General features: G+C 34.8%; 1 protein-coding gene and 1 pseudogene across 2 annotated transcripts in view; one reads left to right on the top strand and one right to left on the bottom strand.

The window, feature by feature from the left end:
* The window catches only part of TC2N (tandem C2 domains, nuclear), a 46,137-nt gene that overhangs the window by 11,528 nt on the left and 11,783 nt on the right, over positions 1-22,826 (bottom strand). Inside the window, exons 2-9 of the mRNA XM_082681980.1 lie at positions 19,083-19,205; positions 17,498-17,731; positions 10,589-10,756; positions 9,020-9,111; positions 7,726-7,801; positions 7,087-7,187; positions 6,244-6,360; positions 2,155-2,346 (exon numbers count right to left, since the gene is read on the bottom strand). Coding sequence (XP_082538106.1) covers positions 2,155-2,346; positions 6,244-6,360; positions 7,087-7,187; positions 7,726-7,801; positions 9,020-9,111; positions 10,589-10,756; positions 17,498-17,731; positions 19,083-19,149 — 1,047 coding nt within the window. The 5' untranslated portion in view covers positions 19,150-19,205. The remainder of the gene's footprint in view (positions 1-2,154; positions 2,347-6,243; positions 6,361-7,086; positions 7,188-7,725; positions 7,802-9,019; positions 9,112-10,588; positions 10,757-17,497; positions 17,732-19,082; positions 19,206-22,826) is intronic.
* LOC309839978 (ribosomal biogenesis factor-like) lies at positions 15,618-16,299 on the top strand (annotated as a pseudogene). The gene is made up of 2 exons: positions 15,618-15,732; positions 16,225-16,299. The product of its transcript is annotated as a ribosomal biogenesis factor-like (transcript).

The raw sequence follows: 22,826 nt of genomic DNA, 5'->3' as shown, positions 1-22,826 counted from the left end.
CCACAATAGGGATGACAAGAGCAGCAAGCTCGTAAGTTCGGTGTGAGCATTAAATCACTTAGGACCAAGTCAGTCATATGCTAAGTTTCTTCAAATGTCAGCTATTTCTTCAGGGAAACCTTATGTCTTCTACATTATTCAACACAGAAATTTGAGTTGTCAGCTAGTTGTTAAGGTCAAAAACTCTGTACTCAGGAAATTATTAGCTCTGTATGAAAATTCTGCTGTTCATGATAAAACAGTTGTCAGTGTGAAGGATGGGTATGTAAATCTGGCTCTTTCAATGTTACAATTAGAATATCAATTTTCCTCCTCAACACAGAAAACAAAGCATATTATTCTTGCTTTTAGCCAATAAGAAGAAACATTCACACTCAGTAATACAAATTTACTGGTCCAATATAGCCTGAAAGCCCTTCTTTCAAGCCATCAATCTTTGTATCACTAGCACGTGGCATACAACAGATAGACAAATGTTTATAAAACATCTGATATGCAAAATATAATTTTGTAGAAACTGTGCCATAATCATTCATTCAGATTCTCCAAGGCAGATTAAGATTATAATGTCTCAATTCCCCAGAAAATACATTTGCTGAGTTATCTTCTACTATACTCTATACTAATTTTTAAAGATTTAATCTACTAAAAAAACCAAAAAACCTATGAGGCAGATTACTGCCCTAGAAAATCTCAAGGCTATGGGAGAAGTCAGATATGCAATCATAATAAAATGCTGTGTTATAATAATATTAAAAAAGATTCAATCTATGAATTATCCATTTAAATAGTAATATGTGCCTTTTGTAAAATATGGTTGCAGATTACTGTCTACTAAGCTAGTAGTAGATGTAAATGATAAACAAGATGTAAGTGATAAACTCCTGTCACAGTTAGAAAACAAATTTGCTATACTTTAACAGAAAACAACAATCTAATTTAGCATGCTTCCATTCATCATTTATTCTTTCATATCAACCTACATACAAATATTCAATGCCAAGAATATGATGGGCCCTTACTACGGGCACAGTAAAAAATGAAGAAAAATGATGGAAGCTCAAGCCTTTTTTTTTTTAAAACGAGTAACTTAAATAATTCTAAGTTATAATAAATGCTATAAAGAAAACACATTTGGTGTGGAGACAGAAAATAATAGACAAGAAATAACAAGATTTTTCAATTCTTCTTGATTAATCTTTTGTTCTTTATTTTTTAATCCCTAATTTCCCCTCAATTCAGTGGTTCTCAAGCTAGGCTACACATTAGAATCACCTGAGTAGCTTCTGAAAATTACAGATGCCTCTGGCTCACTCCTCCCCAAATTCTGATTTAATGGTTTAAGTATGGGCTTTTTTTTAAAGCTCCCCAGGTGATTCTAATGTGTAGCCAGGTTAAGAACCACTTCAAGCACCTTAAACATTTTTGAAAGTAGGTAAAATATAAATCCTATGTAAATTTAAAATCACATATAAGTTCAACCGTATAAAGCGTTATGACTGATTTCTATATATATTATCCTGACACAGAAACTACATAATTAAATCATTAGGAATTTCTAAACAACTTAAACAGTGTTCAGCTGGCTAGTTGAAAGAAGCAACTACTGGGTCTCAAAAATCAATCAGCACTATAGATAATGAAGTTCTTTACAAAAAAACACCAGCTGTAAGATCCTCCATTCTACCCAATTTATGGACATGGTGCTTACTCATGATTAAAACTTTCCTAATCTATTTCAAGGCAATCTCTCATTGAGTTTGGAGTTTATTGATTCTGTCTTGCTTTTCCTAAGTTATCAGCTACTGAAAAAAAAAAAAACCTAAAAAATTATTTAAAATTATTCATACTTAGGGTTATTACATTGAAGTATGAAATATTAATTAAACATGTACTAGGAGAAAGTAACCCTAAGGTTATTTTCCAATGGAGAAAGAAAAGGGGCTCTGTTAACATTTTATCAACTTTTAAAAAAATTATTAAATAATGACATAATTACAACTTTTTTACATTACATTTATGTTACTATTGCTTCTTGAGAGCCTTCCTGATCCTTTAATATATTCTAGTTTTCAAATTATACTCCAACAAACAAAAATTCAACCATTAAATAATTCTCAAAGTGTGAAATACTTTACATATTATATCACTTACAGAAATTTTTGAAGGTGGTGATATATCCAAAGAGTAATCCATTTCCTGTGTGCTAAGAGTTCTGAGTGATAGTGAGCATTCTCCAATAGTTTTCTTCCTAGGAGTTTGGGTTTGAATCTTAAATACAAGTCTTACAGTTTGTAGACTGTGGAGTTTAATAGCAAATACAAACGTTTCCATAAATTCAATAGTCTAAAATAAAAATCAAGAAAATATAAAATATATTAATAGAATGACTGAAAAAAGGGTCATATACCAATACAAAATAAACAAAAATAACATTTATAATCTAGGAAAGGCAAATTTAATATTTTTACAATAACAAAAAATATTTTTTAATGAAAATGAAAATGAGAATGGCCATGACTTGCTTTTCCAAAATTTATTCTGGATACTGCCCTTCTTAATTTCACAAATCCTTTTAATTACTTAGTCAGGAATTTAGTCAATATCAACACCAAGTTCACCAGAATACAGCTTTTTCCCTTTTCAAAAATTAGGTTGCTCTCCATCTTTGGTTCTGGAGTATCATTCCTGCTATTCACCACACTTCTTCAACAGTTAATGACAGTACTTCAAGAATCTCATGCAAGCTCTCACAGTATGTAAAATCTAATTTGTTCACATTAATAAGAGACTTGAATTATTTCTTTAAAGGAGATATTCTTTGTCTAATGTTCTTCCCATCTAATTTGGGGTTCATTTTATCTTTTAGTGATGTTTGTTCCACTCTTTCCTAACTGAAAATCGATCTCCTTGATAAGAGAAGACAAAAATGTGAGTTTCAAGTTCTACCTTCTCTCATAATCTTCCACTGCAGGCAGCAAGTCAGTGTTTTCCATGCCCAGACTATTTTCAAATGTTCTTTTTATTACTTTTAATATTTTTAAAACCTTGGCTTACTGTGACCTAACATCTTCTTGACACTAGACTGTTTTCTGCTTATAAACTTCCTAACATCAATATTTTAGATACTGTGCCCAAATGTTCACTTTTACGGTAATCACTTATGTCTGTGTAGTCAGAATTGTGTTTCTGAGAGCCTCCCAACCACCTGCGCTTTCTTTTTCTTCCAATCTCAAGCCATAGATCACATCAATAATATAGTAAGCATAAAATGTTTAATTTTTAAACTCAGATGCAGTGAGCTTACAAATGAAGTACGTGTACTGGTTTACTTTACATTTTGCCATAATAGGGGACTCCTAAACAACTTAATAATAAATTTTAAAAGATTCCAAGCAAGTTTTAATATGAGAACATTTCCCCCTAACTTTTCCTAAGTTAGCTGAGTTTTATTTGAAAATCAAAAAGTCAAAGTGTTTAATTCACTAAGTATTCATCTGTGAGTATCAGGATTAAAACCAGAGTTAAGATTTATTTCCATCTAGACTTTCTACAATGCATATTTTTGTAAAGTGAGATCCTAATATTTACACATAAATTTTGATTACTGCTTTTTCACTTATTAAGAACATTTTTCCACGTCCTTAAAAACTCTTCCTAGGGCTTCCCTGGTGGCGCAGTGGTTGAGAGTCCGCCTGCCGATGCAGGGGACACAGGTTCGTGCCCCGGTCCGGGAAGATCCCACATGCCGCGGAGCGGCTGGGCCTGTGAGCCATGGCCGCTGAGCCTGCGTGTCCGGAGCCTGTGCTCCGCAACGGGAGAGGCCACAACAGTGAGAGGCCTGCGTACCGCAAAAAAAAAAAAAAAAAAAAAAAAAAACTCTTCCTAAACATTATTTTTCATGGCTGCCTAGTATTCTATCACATGGTGTTATGGTTTGAATTGTGTCTCCCCAAAAAAAGATGTGTTGAAGTCCTAACCCCCAGTAACTCAGAATGTGGCCTTATTTGGAAATAGGGTCATTGAAGATGTAATTTGTGAAGTTAAGATAAGGTTACACTGGAGTAGGCAGACCCCTAATCCAATAAAACTGGCGTCCTTATAAGAAGATAGCCATGTGAAGACACAGAGACACATAGAGATGAAAGACACGTGGCCATGTGAAGATGAAAGCCAATGATTAGAGTGAAGCCAAGGAATGACAGGGATTGCTGGCCATCACCAGAAGCTAGGAGAGAGGCATGGAAGAGATGGAACAGATTCCCCTTCAGAGAAGGAACCAACACTGCTGACACCTTGATTTCAGACTTCCTCTGAAACAGTGAGAGAGAAATATTTGTTGTTCTAAGCTACCCAGTTTGTGTTACTTTGTTAACAGCACCCATAGGAAACAAATACACAAATACATGGTATACCAAGAGTTTTCTCCACCATTCCCCTATGGGAAACATTTAGATAGTTTCCAACTTTTCCTCGATGAACAAAACTGCCAAGAATACTTTATATATATTTTGTTTGCATCTTAGATTATTGCCATGAAGTAGATTCCAAGTAGAAACACTATGTTAAAAAGTATAAATATTTTAAGGTTTTTTCTTTTTAAAAAAAATCATTTATTGAAGTATAGTTGATTCACAATGTTGTATTAGTTTCTGATGTACAGCAAAGTGATTCAGTTATACATATATTCTTTTTCATATTCTTTTCCATTATGGTTTATTACAGGATACTGAAGATAGTTCCCTGTGCTATACAACAGTAGGAACTTGTTATCTATTTTATATATAGTGTTTGTATCTGCTAATCCCAAACTCCTAATTTATCCCTCCCACAACCCCTTTCCCCTTTGGTAACCGTAAGTTTGTTTTCTGTCTGTGAGTCCATTTCTGTTTTGTAAATAATTTCATTTGTATCATATTTTAGATTCCACATATAAGTGATATCATATGATATTTGTCTTTCTCCTTCTGACTTACTTCACTTAGTATAATCTTATTTTAAGGTTTTAATGTATATTGTCAAAATAATTTCCAGAAAGTGTTATGGTCTAGAGTGCTTGTAAAATTTTCCTAATTTTTATAAGCAAAAAAGAAAGAAAAGAGAAAGCAATATGTAATTTAAATTTGTATATCTATGAATACTAGTGAGAGTAAATTTTTTTCATGTTTATTAGTCATTTGAATTACCTTATTTTTAAATGATATGCTCTTGTAGAAGTTGCATTTGTATGGAAAAACACTAACCATTCAACCCATATCAGAAGACAAAAATGAAGATATATTTAAAGTGAAATCTATCTATAAAACAAATTCAGGATCATAAGTCTTCCAGTTACGATCATTGAAAGTATTTAAAAGAAATTAATTGTAATCATGCAATTATTTCTCAAAGCAAAAGTGGAGTGGGGGAGAGAGGATGAAAATATACACATATATTTATACAAGAAAAGTAAATACAAGAAAAGTAAATAGTTTCATTAGATATTACTCATCTTCTATATATTTTAGTGATTAAGGTTTTCTTTTTATATACAATGGAATATTACTCAGCCATAAAAAGAAACAAAATTGAGTTATTTGTAGCGAGGTGGATGGACCTAGAGTCTGTCATACAGAGTGAAGTCAGTCAGAAAGAGAAAAACAAATACCGTATGCTAACACATATATATGGAATCTGAGGGGGAAAAAATGGTCATGAAGAACCTAGGGGCAAGATGGGAATAAAGACACAGACCTACTAGAGAATGGACTTGAGGATATGGGGAGGGGGAAGGGTAAGCTGTGACAAAGTGAGAGAGTGGCATGGACATATATAAACTACCAAATGTAAAATAGATAGCTAGTGGGAAGCAGCCGCATAGCACAGGGAGGTCAGCTCGGTGCTCTGTGACCACCTAGAGGGGTGGGATAGGGAGGGTGGGAGGGAGGGAGACGCAAGAGGGAAGAGATATGGGAACATATGTATATGTATAAATGATTCACTTTGTTATAAAGCAGAAACTAACACACCATTGTAAAGCAATTATACTCCAATAAAGATGTTAAAAAAATTAAAAATAAATGCATCTTAATATTGGACAATGAAATATCAAGTATTTCTGAGGCTCAAAACGATCTTTAAAAAAGCAAGGGGTACATAATTTGTAGTTTTCCAAAAATAAAACACTTTCTTATTCCAATTCTTTACATGGGTTAAAGTGACAAATAGAAAAACATAAAAAGATAGTCAAACACAAACACTTACATTAGAGCCTTCCTTGACTGAAGATTTGAAATGTACTGGTTTGGGCAATGTTAGTATTCCTTTTATAGAAATAGTAGGATTATCTCCATAACTAGAGGGCCAACTTAAATCTCTGCACTAGAAAGATAAAATAAAAATACAGTTTGAGTTTTACAAAGGACCCTGACAATACAAATATTTGATACATTTCTTGAGTTAATGACTTAAATAAAAACTATAGGGCTTCCCTGGTGGCACAGTGGTTGAGAATACGCCTGCCAATACAGGGGACACGGGTTCGAGCCCTGGTCGGGAAGATCCCACATGCCGCGAAGCAACTAAGCCCGTGAGCCACAACTACTGAGTCCGCGTGCTGCAACTACTGAAGCCAGCATGCCTAGAGCCCATGCTCCGCAACAAGAGAAGCCACCACAACAAGAAGCCCACACACCGCAATAAAGAGTGGCCCCCGCTCGCTGTAACTAGAGAAAGCTCGTGCATAGCAACGAAGACCCAACACAGCCAAAAATAATAAATAAATAAATTTATAAAAAAACTATAAAAGTAAACTTTAGTCTACTGAGATCTTCTGTTTCATCAACATTAAAATAATCTGACAATGTTTTAGACATCATATCAATTTCCTTCTTGAGGTTAAAAGCAAACATATTTCCATCATGCCTATAGATTTATTTTTCTTTAGATTCTTTATTAAATACTATTTTCTGTAAAATCCTATAGAACCCTAAATTCCAAAGAAGGTATTGACCCATTCCCTGGAACAGAGCAACAGTAGATGCTTATAATTTATAGTCTAAATATTCAATTATGTACGAAAAGTTTGTATTAACTGTATTAACTTACCTGTAAAACTGTGATCCAGATCTGCTCTACTGAAGAATTATAAAACATTTTCACATTTAATCTCCCCAAATCTCTTTCATCTCCTGATAGAGTAATTGTATCTGCATTGTAAAAGAACAAAGATGGTTGAATTACTACACAATCCTTCCAATCCAACTGAGCTTTGATACAACCCAATTTTAAGAGCACAACTGAAAACTGCTATAATTACTTTTTAAAGTTGTCAATTTATTAACACAAAAATCACACTTCAATGCTTTTACTGAAGTGCTGGGGGAAGATATACTATAAAATGTACCTGGCTTAAAAACTTAACCCAATTATAACCTGAAGAATTTAAGTTAAAACTAAGAAAAACTTTCCCAAATAACACTGATATGGCCTTAATACTGTATGCTTCTGGAAATTCCCTCACTAACATACTTTAAAACAAACGAAAGGTATTTAATTTTAAAGACGCCTTTATGCCCGAACACTAAAAAATGGACCATCTGATCTGAGTATTCATATGCAGATAACACTGACAACATACATATAATCATCTAGACTTTTTTTAACCTTATCATAACTACATTCAAAATACTATTGGGTAGAAATAATTCCCTTAAGAATATAAAAGTAGAATACTTTATTCCTTACCCAGGCTTCTGTTACTCCCCTGAGAATTTTTCCTTGAAGAAGAACTACTGGGCATACTGGACAATGAATCATGTCTCTACAAATAAAATTCTTCTTTAGTCAGATGTTGCATATCAGACTTTAAGGATTCTGAAACTGATGCCCCAATACCCACCCTAATATCAAACTGAGTGCTAATCATTCTGACAGTGTTACTGGTCAGAATTTTTCACTTTTAGATAGTAAAGGGGGAAAAGGTTTTCTGTGTGTGTGTTACCAGGAAAATAGTAAATATCTTAGTAGGTAATATATGGGAAAGCCTTTGCTGTTTTTGGTTTGGCTTTGTAATAAGGAGGAAGAGATTACTGTTTATATGTCATACTTGCAAATACTAATGAAAATCAGAATATATTTGGAAATGCCCTGTTACCTAAAAACCTATAAAACAGCAGTTATCAAAGCATAGTCCCCTGGGCCAGCAGTTTCAGCATCACCTGGGAACTTGCTAGAAATACAAACTCAGGCCCTGATGCAGAGCTACTGAATCAAAAGCTCTGGGGATGAGGCCTGGCAATCTGTATTTTAACAAGTTCTTCAAACAATTCTGATACAGTAAAAAAAAACTGGTGCTATAAAGAATTAATTCTGCAAAAAATTAACTCAACTGAGGATTATTAAGAATACGTTTCCATTTAAATGTATGCATATACATTCACATGGAAAAATGTCCACAGGTACATATAACAATATTTTCATAGTACTTTTATTCTCAGTTATAGGAACATAGGTGATTTGTCTTTTTACCTTGCTTAATTCTGGTTTCTACTTTTAAAATAATAATCACAGCTTACTTTATTTAAAAAAACATTTTTTAAACATCAAAAAACTCAATTCTATTTCAAAAAAAGGAGAACATTGTGTTAATATTCATGAATAATTAAAGTTCTACATCTCAATAGAAATACTAATTTTTACTAACTAGGTAGTTATGTTCAATAAGGAAAGTCAAATCAATAAGCACTTTTAAGTATAACATTTTAAATTCCAACTGCCTCAAGACTGCCTCATTACACACCATGAGAAAAGTAAGATTCATAGAAGAACAAGAGAAAAACTATTGCCTTTTAGTATTCAACTGAGACCTTCCTGAAATAACGCACATGGGAAATGCCAAGCGTTTATTCTTTAGCTATTAGGACAGATACATCTACAAAATATACATAACATGTTGTTCCTAATGTAATTCACACATTTTCTGAAGTTTTAGCTTGAAAATAAATTACTGTATATAATTAAATTCATATAAATAATTTACCTGAATGAACTGCTGAGATGAACTTGTAAGATCAAACATAGACTTGCTTAGTCCAGGGGAATTGGGAAGTCTATTGGTCCTTAAGTCACAAACTACAAAGGGACATGAGAAACTTATTTTTATAGTAAAGAAGAAGAAGGACTTCCCTGGAGGCGTAGTGGTTAAGAATCCGCCTGTCAACGCAGGGGACACGAGTTCGAGCCCTGGTCCAGGAGGATCCCACATGCCGTGGAGCAACTAAGCCCACGCGCCATAACTACTGAGCCTGCACTCTAGAGCCCACGAGCCACAACTACTGAGCTTGTGTGCCACAACTACTGAAGCCCACGTGCCTAGAGCCCGTGCTCCGCAACAAAAAGAAGACACCATAATGAGAAGCCCGCACACCACAATGAAGAGGAGCCCCCACTCGCTGCAACTAGAGAAGGCCCACGCACAGCAACGAAGACTCAACACAGCCAAATTATGGTTTCTAAAATAGAAACCATAATTGTTTATAAACAATAAATGAATAAATTTTAAAAAAGCACACACATTAAAAAAAAGGAGAAACACTTAATTCTACTTAATTACCATGAACTGAATCTCTATAGGAAATATAGCATGAATATTATATGCAAATCTACTTAAGAGACAAAGCCTTCTAATCAAGTTTAAAAATTGCTTTTCAATTATTTTACTTTTGTTTGAAACAGAAACCAACACAAATCAAACAATACATTTTCACATCCACATCAAATATCAAGCAGGAAAAATTCATTCTTTTTGCTTACATGATCCAATTCTTCATCCCAGAAGAATAATCTAAGAGGATGTAAGTCCTCTATACTAAATGCAATTCAACTATTTAATGAGCACTTATTACAATACTGAATTCCATGTACTGTTATAGTTCGAGTCTGTATATGTAGTTTCCTTCCTAAACTATAAGATCATTGAAGAATGGAATTCTGTATAATAATTGTATAGTCTAGCACAGTGATGAAATACATATTTAAATAAGTATTTCTACTTTATTTCTAGTACGTCAGCCTGAATTCAGTGTTTGAGATAGCTATATATTTTTCCTGAATATCAGTGAAAATTCTGTGAATCAGATATGTACAGATAGTCTATAATTGATACAGTCTCAAATATTAAACTAACGAAGACTGGTAATCATTTAGGCATTTTCTATTTTCTTTGTTTACATTTCTAATCTCATCATTAGTTTCTAAATGCATCATTTTCACTGAATAGAGCAGAAAATAAATAGAGCTAGTAAATACTTGTTGTAGAATATGAATGGATAGATGTTATATAAAATATGTGCAAAATCTAAAAATAAAATTTCTTTCAAAAAAGGACAAACAAAATGGAACTTGGAACTACCAATATACATAACTCATTAATCTTTCATTTTTACATTAGATATAAACCACAGAGAAGTTACGATGTTTATCATATCACTTCTGAAGCCTGCTTTTCTCTTTATTTTTAAATTGCTTTTCATAAGATGAATCATTTCTTCCAGAATTTAGATTTAATTTGATTTCTACATTTGTTAAAGAGGAAAAATTTTTTTCATACCCGATCCATATCGTTTCGTTGTTTCTGAACGAGGAAGAAAGCGCCGACTCAAATCAGGTGACACGTGCTGATACATGTAGAATGGGTTATACACATCATAGCTGGGTCCATGCTGAGATGAACTGGAAAGTTCTACCTTTCTAGCTCCAAAAGATGCTCTGGCAGATCCTGAAAGCAAGTGTTTCTAAAGTTTTACAACACCCTTTTCTTGGAGTTATTAGCCAACAACTGGTGTACCCAAGGCAAAGGGAAAAAAATGTCTCAAGTAATACTAAATCACATGCATTTGATATCTAAAAACATGAGCAGATGTTTATTCAGGCCTAACTGTGTGGAGTATTCTCCCAGGTGTCAGTCATGAACCTTGCTCTCAAGACAGTCTGATAAATGTCTGGCATTCCTCTTTGCCCTACAGACAATTCTACATTTTGTGACCGGAGTTTCCTTTATTTTTCTACTGCAGAAAGAACATCTTTTAAGTAAAAAAGATAATCATTTTTTTTGGAGATGCACTCTTTTCACAAAGACAGAACATTTATAAAAACTGACCACATGCTGAGATACACTGAGCAAGTCTCAATAAAGTTGAAAGGACTGAAATCAGAGTATGTTCTATAACCACAATGCAATAAAGTTAGAAATCAAATAACGAAAAGAAGAATAAAAAATATTTATATGGGGGCTTCCCTGGTGGCACAGTGGTTGAGAGTCCACCTGCCGATGCAGGGGACACGGGTTCGTGCCCCGGTCCGGAAAGATTCCACATGCCGTGGAGCGGCTGGGCCCGTGAGCCATGGCCGCTGAGCCTGCGCGTCTGGAGCCTGTGCTCCGCAACGGGAGAGGCCACAAACGTGAGAGGCCCGTGTACCGCAAAAAAAAAAAAAAAAAAAATTTATATGTAAACATAAAGAACCAAGAAACACCAAAATATAATCCTTAAGAAGAAAGATTTGCTCTACTCAGTATTAAGAATAGAAAATTTGAACAATAATAAGATCAATGGAACAGAGTAGAAGGCTCAGAAAGAGAAACCCCTTTTATGGACACTTGATTTATAATCAATGTGGCACTGCATAACAGTGGGAAAGAATGGTCTTTTCATTAAAAGGTGATGAGTTCCCTGGGGGCCTAGTGGTTAGGATTATGGGCTTTCACTGCCATGGCACGGGTTCAATCCCTGGTGGGGGAAGTTCCCACAAGCCACACAGCGCGGCCAAAAAATAATAATAATAAAAGGTGATAAGACAATTGGATATTGATGTAGAAAAAAAGAACACTTCAATCCAACAAAACATATTCACAAAATATAAATTCCATGTGGACTGTAGATCTAAATTAAATGTTAAAGGCAAACCAATAAAACTTCTATATTTAATTAAATTTATAAGAAAGTTCTCACAGTCTTAGACAAGGGAAGCACTTCTTAAATGGAACATAGTATTAACCATAAAAACAATTTTAATAAGCCTAACTACATTACAATTGAAAATTCCCATTGGTCAAAAGACTATTTAAAGAGAGTGAAAAGGTAACCACAGAGTGGGAAAAGATATGTGTAACATATATAACTGACAAAGGGCTCATATCCATAATATATGAGGAACTCCCACAAACCAGTAAGAAAAAGACAGGCAAGCCCAAATATAAACTGGCTTAAGACTGAGCAAGTACTTCAGAAGAGAGGCTATCCAAATAGCCAATAAACATGACCTGGTGATCAATCTCATTAGTCATGAGGGAAATGCAAGTTAAAACTCCAATGAGATACCACTCATTCATAATGTTGAATGAAAGAACTCATAACAAAAGAATATATACTGAACATGTAATTTCATTTATATAAAGAACCCATAAAAAAAGAGTATATATTGTATATGTAATTTCATTTATATAAAAAACACATAACAAAAGAATATATATTGAATATATAATTTCATTTATATAAAGGTCAGAAAACAGAAAAAAACTAAACCACAACATTTAGGGGTATGTGCTTAGGTGGTCAAAAGTAAAAATAGCAAGAAATTGATGATTATTACAACTGGGATTCTGATTGCTCTAGAGTGACTGAAAAGGGGGAAGATGGAAGCTTTTGTTTTACTAGTAACACTCTCTTTATTTGAGTGGTGACCATACACGCATTTTGCTTTGTATCAAATCACTGGGCTGTACATTTCTGTTTTGTTCCTTTTTTCTATGTGTATTATATCTCACAATTTTTTTTTTTTTTTTTTTTTTTTTTTTTTTTTTTTGCGGTACGTGGGCCTCTCACTGTTGTGGCCTCTCCCGTTGTGGAGCACAGGCTCCAGATGCGCAGGCTCAGCGGCCATGGCTCACGGGCCCAGCCGCTCTGCGGCATGTGAGATCTTCCCGGACCGGGGCACGAACCCACGTCCCCTGCATCGGCAGGCGGACTCTCAACCACTGCGCCACCAGGGAAGCCCTATATCTCACAATTTTTAAAGGGTAAAACAATAGATCAAATTCCTTTCAAAGTTAAGACTCACATTAGAAATAATAGACATAAAGTTTTTCAAATGTTTAAATCATCACCATCTTTTAAATCTTTTTATCCCATTTAAAATAGAAACCACAGTAGAAACTAATATTTTCTGAAAAAGCTAAACAATAAAACAGATGGCTTCACACTGAGTTCAGAAAAGAAAAAGAAAATATGTGGTTATGAAGTGAGATCTTATCCTCACACTCTGGTTCAAATAACTATGTGTACAATCCAAGCCCTGTACAAAGGCAGAGGGATGCCAAGAGGGAGGTATCATGCCAGAGAGCCTTATAAGGAGCCTGTACACCTTATAAGCTAACTCTTAAATCGTTCAGCACATAAACACTGCTACAAAAGTCTGTTTATGGTAATAAGAGTAGCACTGTCAAGAGCAGTAGCACCAAAGATGACTCTCTACCTTTATAGGCTAGCCCCAAAAATGAATATTCTTACTCCATTTTTCCTTTATAAGTCAGTCAGTAAAGAATTCCAATTTTCCCCTTAAAAAGATATCAGTTTTAAAGTTCAAGAGGCATTTCTCTCAATTTACAGAATCACAGTGCTATAAAACTAAACGTAAAGTAGCACAACTGCTTATACCTCTCAAAAGCCCAATTAAAATTTTCAATATTTATTCAAAATGCATTCTCTTAATGGATAGGTAGATAGATATGAGATGAAGCAAACAGAGTAAAATGTTAATAATACAATCTGTTATCAAAGCAGTAAGCTGCAGCTATAATCAGATCCATCAGCAAGTAAGCAATGCAACTTAACAAATTTAAAATATCTGAAACATTATTTTAGTCATTATTGATAGTGGTCTGCTCTACCTTCTCAAAATCTCCATATCAGCCCATCACTCACACATTCATGTAAACATACAAGATACACATGTTTGATTTCCATAATTAGGCACCAAGAATACTTTCCTGACTCTAATTAAATAAAATAATTTTCTCTCCAATATGCTAAAAATCAGATGGCTTTACCAGATCTTTATTGAGCCTATAATTTAAGTGTAAACCAATTTCTCACTCATTCAACTCAAAAAGTAATCTGTTTTCTAGTGATACAATGAAAAAAAAAAAAAGACAAAAGAAAAACTATAACATATTGCCAGGTAGGTATTTCTTACTTATCTTCTGATAATGAAAATAATACATAAAATACCCTACATGTCTAAAAATAGAGAATTTATTAACTAAATTATGGTACATCCATATGATTTAGTACTATGGAGCCATTAAAAAGCTTCACAATATATGATATGAATAAAACAGATTACAAGACCATTTATATGGCTTAACCACAATGTTGTTAACAAGTGCGAGAGAAAGAGAAAGATCAATCGATCAGGGTATCCTGTGAGCCAGAACTTTTAAAAACTGTTTTGGAGAGACACTGCTGATATGTGCAAAACAGGGTGGCAGGCCAGGCTTAGGGTTCATCCTTCCTTGCTTAAAAAAAAAATTATCACTGTTACCAGACCCAACTCTCCTGTAGATAACTACAATAAACTCTAAAACAAAACCAAACCAAACAAACAAAATACCCTGAAGATACTAGAGAGTGAACAAAAGTAGTGAGGATTCTGAACAGCACTTGACTCTGGGACAAAGGGGAATGGCCACCTGTTTTTAACGACTTTTAGCCTGTGGGCAGGACAAAATTGGCACTGTGCAGGGTGGATAAAATTCCGGTAGAAAACCCAGTCTTTCTGGCCTGAAGAACAGAGCGCAGAGTTCAGAGCAACCACAGCTGCTAGAAAGTAAGGTGGGAATCTTGGAAAGGAGAAAACCTCAAGTTCTATGACTAAAAGTCTGCTCAAATATCTGGCTGATCCCTGAACCACACATGTGTGGGACAGACTCCAACTAAGGATAAAAAAATGAAGCTCAGATAGCAGCTGCCACCAAAGACACAGAATCTGCAGCACAGTACAATCAAGTTAATTGCCTGCTGAAGTTAGGGAGGGAGGGAGGAAGGGACGGAGGAAAGGAAGGAGAGAGGTAGGGAAGGGAGGGAGGGAGTGAAGGAAGGAAAAAAAAAACCCATCGGAGTAATGTAACAGGTTCCAGAGTCTCCACCACATAACATCCAACATCCAGAACACAATCCAAAATTACTCCACACAAAGAAACAGGAAAATGTGACTCATTCTCAAAAAAAGACAATCCACAGAATCCAAACCTAGATGACCCAGATGTCAGAATAGTAGACAAAGATGTTAAAACTCAAAGACCTAAAAGAAAATAGGTTCACAATAATGGGGGCGGTGGGGGGGAAGAAATCACAGAAAAGAAATAGAAACTATAAACAAAGAACCAAATGTAAATATTACAACTGAAAATACATCTAAAATTAAAAACTCACTGGATGGACTAAACAGCTGAATGGAAATAATGGAGGAAAGAGACAGTGAACTTGAAAATAGGTCATTATTATCCAGCCTTAAGAACAGAAAGGAGAGGCATGCAGATGGCGTCACCGGGAACTTGAGCAGCTGCATGAGGGTATCAGACAATGGCCAAGAACAAACTAAGAGGGCAGAAGTCCAGGAATGTATTCCACATAGCCAGCCAAAAAAGCTTAAAAGGTTGAAACTAAAGCAAAACCAGTTACCACTAATCTTAAGAAGATAAACATTGCGAGTGATGAAAAAGTTAACAGGACTTCCCTGGTGGCGCCGTGGTTAAGAATCCACCTGCCAATGCAGGGGACATGGGTTCGAGCCCTGGTCTGGGAAGATCCCACATGCCATGAAGAAACTAAGCCTGTGCGCCACAACTACTGAGCCTGTGCTCTAGAGCCCGCAAGCCACAACTACTGAGCCCACGTGCCACAACTATTGAAGCCCGTGCACCTAGAGCCCGTGCTCTGCAACAAGAGAAGCCACCACAGTGAGAGGCCCACGCACCACTGTGAAGAGTAGCCCCCACTTGCCACAACTAGAGAAAGCCCACGCACTGCAATGAAGACCCAACGTAGCAAAAATTAAAAAATATAAAATGAATAAATAAATCTTTAAAAAGAAAAGAAAAAGTTAACAGAGTGAATAAAGCTTCTGTAGATATACAAAAGAACTTGCAGCTTCTCAAAAGGCCTTTCCCTTGAACCTCTGCAGAAACAGCTGACTCCTCAGCAGTATCATGAAAATGAACCAGTTAATGTTGATGAAGCTACAAGATTAATGGCTCAGTTGTAATACACTGGTGATGCATCAAATTCCCCAAAAAGACCAATAAATTAAATGTCATACAAAAAAATAAAAATAAGAAGAATAGAGAGGAGCAAAAAAGGTGGAAAAAAAAGAAGCCTCACAGACACATAGACAAAAAGGTCCAACATATGTGTAATTGGTATCCCAGAAGGAGAAGAGAGAAAGGATGGGGCAGGAAAAATATTTAGAGAAATACTGTAGATCTTGATAGGAGTTTGGATTACATTGGTATATCCCTTTGTCAAAGCTCAACAAATACACGCTTAAAATCTGGGCAGTTCATTGTGTTTAAAGTTTATGTCAAAAGAAGAAAACTGTAGACAATTGAACTTAGTAAATGATATATATGCTTAAGTATTTAGAGGGAAGTGTACTGATGTCTGCAATTTACTGTGAAAATGCATTCTCCCCTTACCCCCAAAAGGATTAATAATGGTTAGAGAAATGGATAGATAGGTGTGTGATAAAGTATAATAGTAAAATGTCAATGACAGAATCTATGTGGTGGATATACAGGCATTCATCATTAAGTTCTTTCAACTATTCTGTATGTTTGAAATTTTTCAGGGAATAAATCATTGTGAATGACAGTGTTTCAATGAACTAAAATGAAATATTTCTAAAATACAAGAGTTACATGTTGTTCCCTTTTATCTTCCTTAGTTCATTGGCCTCTAAAACATCAGCCAAAATTCAGCCAATGAATCTACCTCATTCAAATGGCTGTTTAGGCTGGGAAGTGTATTTAGACTGAGAAGTATAATAATAAAGAAAGAAAGGAAGGAAGAAAGAATACTTCATTGCTTCCTTATTTCTCTTTACACTAAATTTTAGAAAATAATAAGACTATTTCCTGTATTTACTGATCTAAAACAGAATAATTCCTCTATTGTTTTTCTTTCTTTCTAGATAAGAATAACTGACATATTACAATTATATTATTCCATTAGAAAGGTCAAATCTACACACAAATGTTGATTGTGATCAGATTTCATAAAGGACTTCAAAAACACTGTACAGTAAGTTCCTCTACAGAAAGAGCAGAACATATAAAAAATGAAATGTAAAATTTGTACATAAAAGATATTTTATATCTTTACATATGTAAAAGGGCAAAATAACAGCAATAACAGAATTTAAATGCTGCAGGTTGATTTTTAAATCCTGCCATTTTACTGTTTACCTTCAAGTTCTTCCAAATGTGAAGGCGTTCCTTGCATCCTGGGCTGAATATAAGATAACTTAAACCTGGGCACCACAAACGGTACTTCTTTGCCATCAGATGGTAATTTGGAAAGTAAATAATCCTCAGTACAGCCAACCTGAGGCTTTACAGAAATGGACGTCAATGGAGGTATACAGATAGCAGTATTTTGACTATTTGATACTGCTGCTTTAAAGTCTCTTTCCACAGATACTGCGTAGAAGAGAAGAGAAAAGAGAAAAAAAATCACAAATATGTATGTAGATTTATATATAATAATCTAAACCTAACATGCTTTGGTACTTATTTAATCATTTTAAAGGAAACTGCTGATACATAAACTACTCGTGGGTCCTATCAAGCACTCTGGAATCTACATTAATTCTGTCTAGCCAATATTTGAGAAGTTAATATACTACTGCCAAAGTATATTAACTTATCATAATGGTAAAAGCAGTTTTTAAAGAGTCTCATTTCCACAAAAGAGCTCACAGATGGAAAACAAGTTTATACTGTAGTTAATTCCACAGTGCATTCAAATAATAATCTAGTCATTTAAATAAAAATACTGTCAACAAAACAATTCTTGTTGTCAATACCAGCGGTTAATTTCAGTCTTAAATACCAAAAGTTACTTTGAAAAGAAGCTAAAGGTCTCGAAGTCTTTACCAAAATCTTTACCAAACCACAAAATAAAATGTACTTTGACCCTAGAATAATATCGACTCTCCCTGTACTAGCTTCTATGACCTATTTTGTCCATTATCTTGAGAAATTCTTGATTCCTAAGCTGTGTGACTTAGGATGGGGAGGTAAGGGACACCTAGAGCTAATCTTCATGTACAGTTAGTACTGTCTATAGACTGAATGGAAGTACAATTACTATTGTGTTGGAATTTATGAAATGCTTTATTGCAAAAAAGAAGCCTTCATACTCAAAAACATACTAAGAAACTATGCTTTAGACAAAGAAATATAAGAAAGAGCCAGAGAAAAATAAAGTTCCAGTCATAACCTTGAAGAGCTGAGGAAACCATGCAATAGAAAGCGAAATCTCCAGGAGTCCTTGATAAATGTGGGTCTTGATAAAGTTACAGGTCTCTTCTCTATTGGTCGTTCATTCATTCATGAAAGGCACTTTTTAATGCATTGTTCGTAAATTGGAAATTCTCTGTATTTAAATTAAAACATTTGCCAGAGTATGTTATCCCCCAAATACTTCCCTACTTTTGCCCATACTATTTCATCCACCTGTAATATTCATGTCTAATCCTCACCTTCTCTTACTCCCTGCTTCCCACTCAGCTTGCTAAAATCCTCTTCAGACTTCCATACCACGGATCATCTTCTTTGTGGTGATGTCCTAGAGTGTCTCCTGAGTTGAATTCATCTCTCTCTCCCCTATGCCCCAAGGTACTTTCATACTGAGCTAGTGTGCCTTACATTTATGTTTCTGCCTCCCCCGTGAAGTTAGGAAACATGTCTCATTTACATTTATATCACAAAATGTCACAAATAAAGAAGACATTAAAAAATGTTGAAATCAAAACAAAGCAAAACTCACAGTTGTGCTTTTCTGTTCCACCATAGAAACATCCTCTACAGCAACTCTTTATAAATTCTGTTGCCATTACATTCAATCTCCAATATCCAGCAAAAGATACAAATTTCCAATTTTAATATTAATCTGTTGGTAGAATAGAAAACAAGTTAACATGATCATGCTTAATGTCATTAGATATCATTAAATAAATCACATAATCTGTCTTTCTAAGACATAATGAGGGCTCCAAAGCAAAAATGTTTAGAGCAAAATAGATTTTTGTTCCTTTAGGCAATTTTATATAACCTGGGCTCCTTATAAGCTATTAAAATGACATGCTTAAAAATTACTAAATGAACAATCTTAATGTTAAATCTGAAAAAAATTCCACTCTCCATTTTCTCTTTCGACTGATATATCTAAATCAATGTCCAAATAAAATTTGCAAGAAAATATGACACTCATAGAAAGTGTGAGAAAATGTTCACTTCCTCCAAATTGATTCTTTTGGTAATCCAAAGGCCCTATAATGAATGAGGGCCAATAAACAAACAACTTCGTATTTTTTGAGTTAGTTTAATACTGAGAATTACACTAACAGAAAAATCTAAAACTCTCTGTCTCTCTCTGTCTCTGTCTCTTTCGCACGCGCGTGCACGCACACACACACACACACACACACACACACACACACACACATATATCAGCTAACTAAACCACAAATAAGATATAGTGGAAATACAGAGAGTCTGTTTTAAATTTACCAGGAACATAAAATTGTATAAGAAGCCAATTGCCTACCTTGGCTTCAATGACTTTGTTCCAAATGCACTCTTTTCATTTATGCCTACTACCTGTACATTTTTCATGGGAAATTTCAAATGCATACAAAAGAAGATAGAATAGTATAACAAAACCCCCACCACCTAAACAATGATCAACTCAAGGCAAATCTTAATTCATCTTTATCTCTCTACTAACCCTGCCCTTCAGATTATCTTGAAAAATATTCCAATCATATAATCTCACTCATAAATATTTAAGTAATTATCTCTAAAAGATGTGGCTGAAGGACTCAAGACTTAACTCCAAGGGGTTCTACTGGCTAAACATGGATCAATTTGAGCATCAAAATAAACAGTAACTGTAATGGGTTGTAACATGTCAAGTATTTCTAAAAGGTACTCTCTTTTAACATAACCATAATAACATCATCACATCTAAAAAGTTTAAGATAATCAACTACCCAATGTTCAAATTTCCCCTATGGTGAAACATTTTTTATAGCTGTTTTCTGCAAATCAAGATCAAAATTTGGACTGTTTCCAGTCTTTTGCTGTTAGAAATAGTGACACAGTAACTTTGTACACACATATTTTCAGATATTTCCCAGTATATATCTGTAAGACAGATTCTTAGAGATAAGGACTACTGGGTCAAAAGGTAAATATATGTGTAATTTTGTTTAATACTGCTAAATTTCTCTCTAAAGTTGTACCATTCTGCATTCCCAGTAGCCATGTATGACAGTACCTGTATCTATCACCAAGAGAATATTTGTCAAAATGCTGGACTTTTGCCAATATGATAGGAAAGGAATTATATCTTGTGCTGTTTTAATTTGCACCTCTTATTATAAATCAGGTTGGGCACCTTTTCATATAAAGGCTAATATGTATTTGTCTCTATGAACTCACTGTTCATTATCTCTTGCCCATCTCTCTATAAAGTTATTGGTCCTTTTCTTCCTCAGTTTTAGAGGATTTTCATAAATTTGAGAGATTAATGCAACGTCCATAATGGAAGCGGCAAACATTATTCCAGTTTGTCGTCCTCTTTTCACTTTGATTTACTAGTGAAATTGATTTACTCTGATGATGGTGTTTTCTGCTATGCAAAAAAGGAGGGGGAGTGTGTATTGTATATACAAATATGCATATATACACATATACATACATATATAAGTGTGTGAATACTGTACATCCTGGTACAGTATGAGAAGTGAATCCAATCCTAGCTTTTCTTAATTGACTATCCCAGTATCACAAACACCACTTATTAAAAATTCCTATTTTTTTCATTGATTTTAGGATGCTGCTTTTATTATAGACTAAATTTCTACATGCCATTGGGTTTTGGTTTTTAATTAATTCATTCATTTATTTTATTTTTCGCTGTGTTGGGTCTTCGTTGCTGTGCTCGGGCTTTCTCTAGCTGCGGCAATTGGGGGCTACTCTTCGTTGTGGTGCGCATACTTCTCATTGCAGTGGCTTCTCTTGTTGTGGGGCACGGGCTCTAGGCGCGTGAGCTGCAGTAGTTGTGGAGCATGGGCTCAGTAGTTGTGGCGCACAGGCTTAGTTGCTCCGTGGCATGTGGGATCTTCTGGGACCAGGGATCAAACCCCTGTACCCTGCATTGGCAGGCGGATTCTTAATCACTGCACCACCAGGAAAGTCCTGCCACTGGGTTTTGGTTTTATATCTTCTATTCAGTTGATCTGTATTCCTGAACCAATACCACATTTCAAAAGTTATTATGGCTTATAATATGTTTCATTATCTAGCAGGGCTAGCCTCCCATCCTTACTGTTCTTCAATTTCAAAGTTCTTCTAGCTATGCTTGCTTATCTTTTCCTACAAATAAACTTTATAATCTGTCCAGACCTAGAAGGAAAAAAATCTGATGACATTTTTATTGGGATCATGTTACATTTATAAATTATTTTAGAAAAACCTGATATCTTTAGGATGTTGAGTCTTCCTATTCAGAATATTTGTTCAAGTCAAGTTTATGTTTGTATCTTTAGGAGTTTTTTTTTTACAATTTTCCTCATAAATTTTGAACTTTTCTTGTTTATTGTATGCTTATGAAATTTGTTTGGCTAAATGGTACTTTTTCTTCCATTATACCTTGTAACTGATTTCTGGGTTTTTTTAAATTTTTCAAAGGCCCTTTTCAGTCTGTTTAGAGGATGCATTCCCTGACCACCCGGATCATACTAATTTCTCTCATCTTTAAACATCTAGTGAATTAAAAAAAAAAGAAGTTTTACATTTTTCATGACATTTCATGACATCTGTTCTATCTCCCCTACTAGAACAAAAACTTTTCAGAAACAATGTTGTACTCACTTTCTGCTTAAAACTCAGAACCTTGTATGATGCTGGGAATTTAGCAGGAACTCAGCAAATATGTAGTTGATAGACAAGGAAACAAAGTATAATAACTAGCTTATATAAAAACTCCTAACATATTCCTCAAACAACATTTCTGACCCCAGTAAGCTTGCAAATACTTAACATTAATCATGAGGGGAATGTGAGAGGACTGGTTAAAAATGATTACTACTTCTGGGGGTAAAGTTTTCAAAGCTGATGGCCTTGAGTCATCCAAAATGAATTGGAGAAGATGGGAGAGGGATGCAGAAAAGGAAACAAGTTTATATAAATAAGAATAAGGGAGCTAGAGTTTGTACAGATTACTGGAGAGTAGAGATGTGTACACAGAGAGAAGCACAGACATCAGTAGAGGGTCCCACTTAAGTATTCAGCAGAGTGCTGATCAGAGAATGCATGCAAGAAAACTACACAAGACTGGGGGAAGACCACCAGAAAAGTTTAAAAGACCATAACAACACTCACCAAGGTCAGTAATAATGCCTGTCCCCACCAACAAAACTGGAAAAACCTCACACAGGATACTGAGGAGAGGACTCAGAGAGTCTTGCCTCAGTGGTGGGGAATAAATAGCCCTAAACCAAAGACT

The sequence above is a fragment of the Grampus griseus genome (assembly GCF_964374135.1).
Source record: "Grampus griseus genome assembly, chromosome: 2".
Classification (NCBI taxonomy): domain Eukaryota; kingdom Metazoa; phylum Chordata; class Mammalia; order Artiodactyla; family Delphinidae; genus Grampus; species Grampus griseus.
This window is presented reverse-complemented; position numbering and strand designations above follow the sequence as displayed.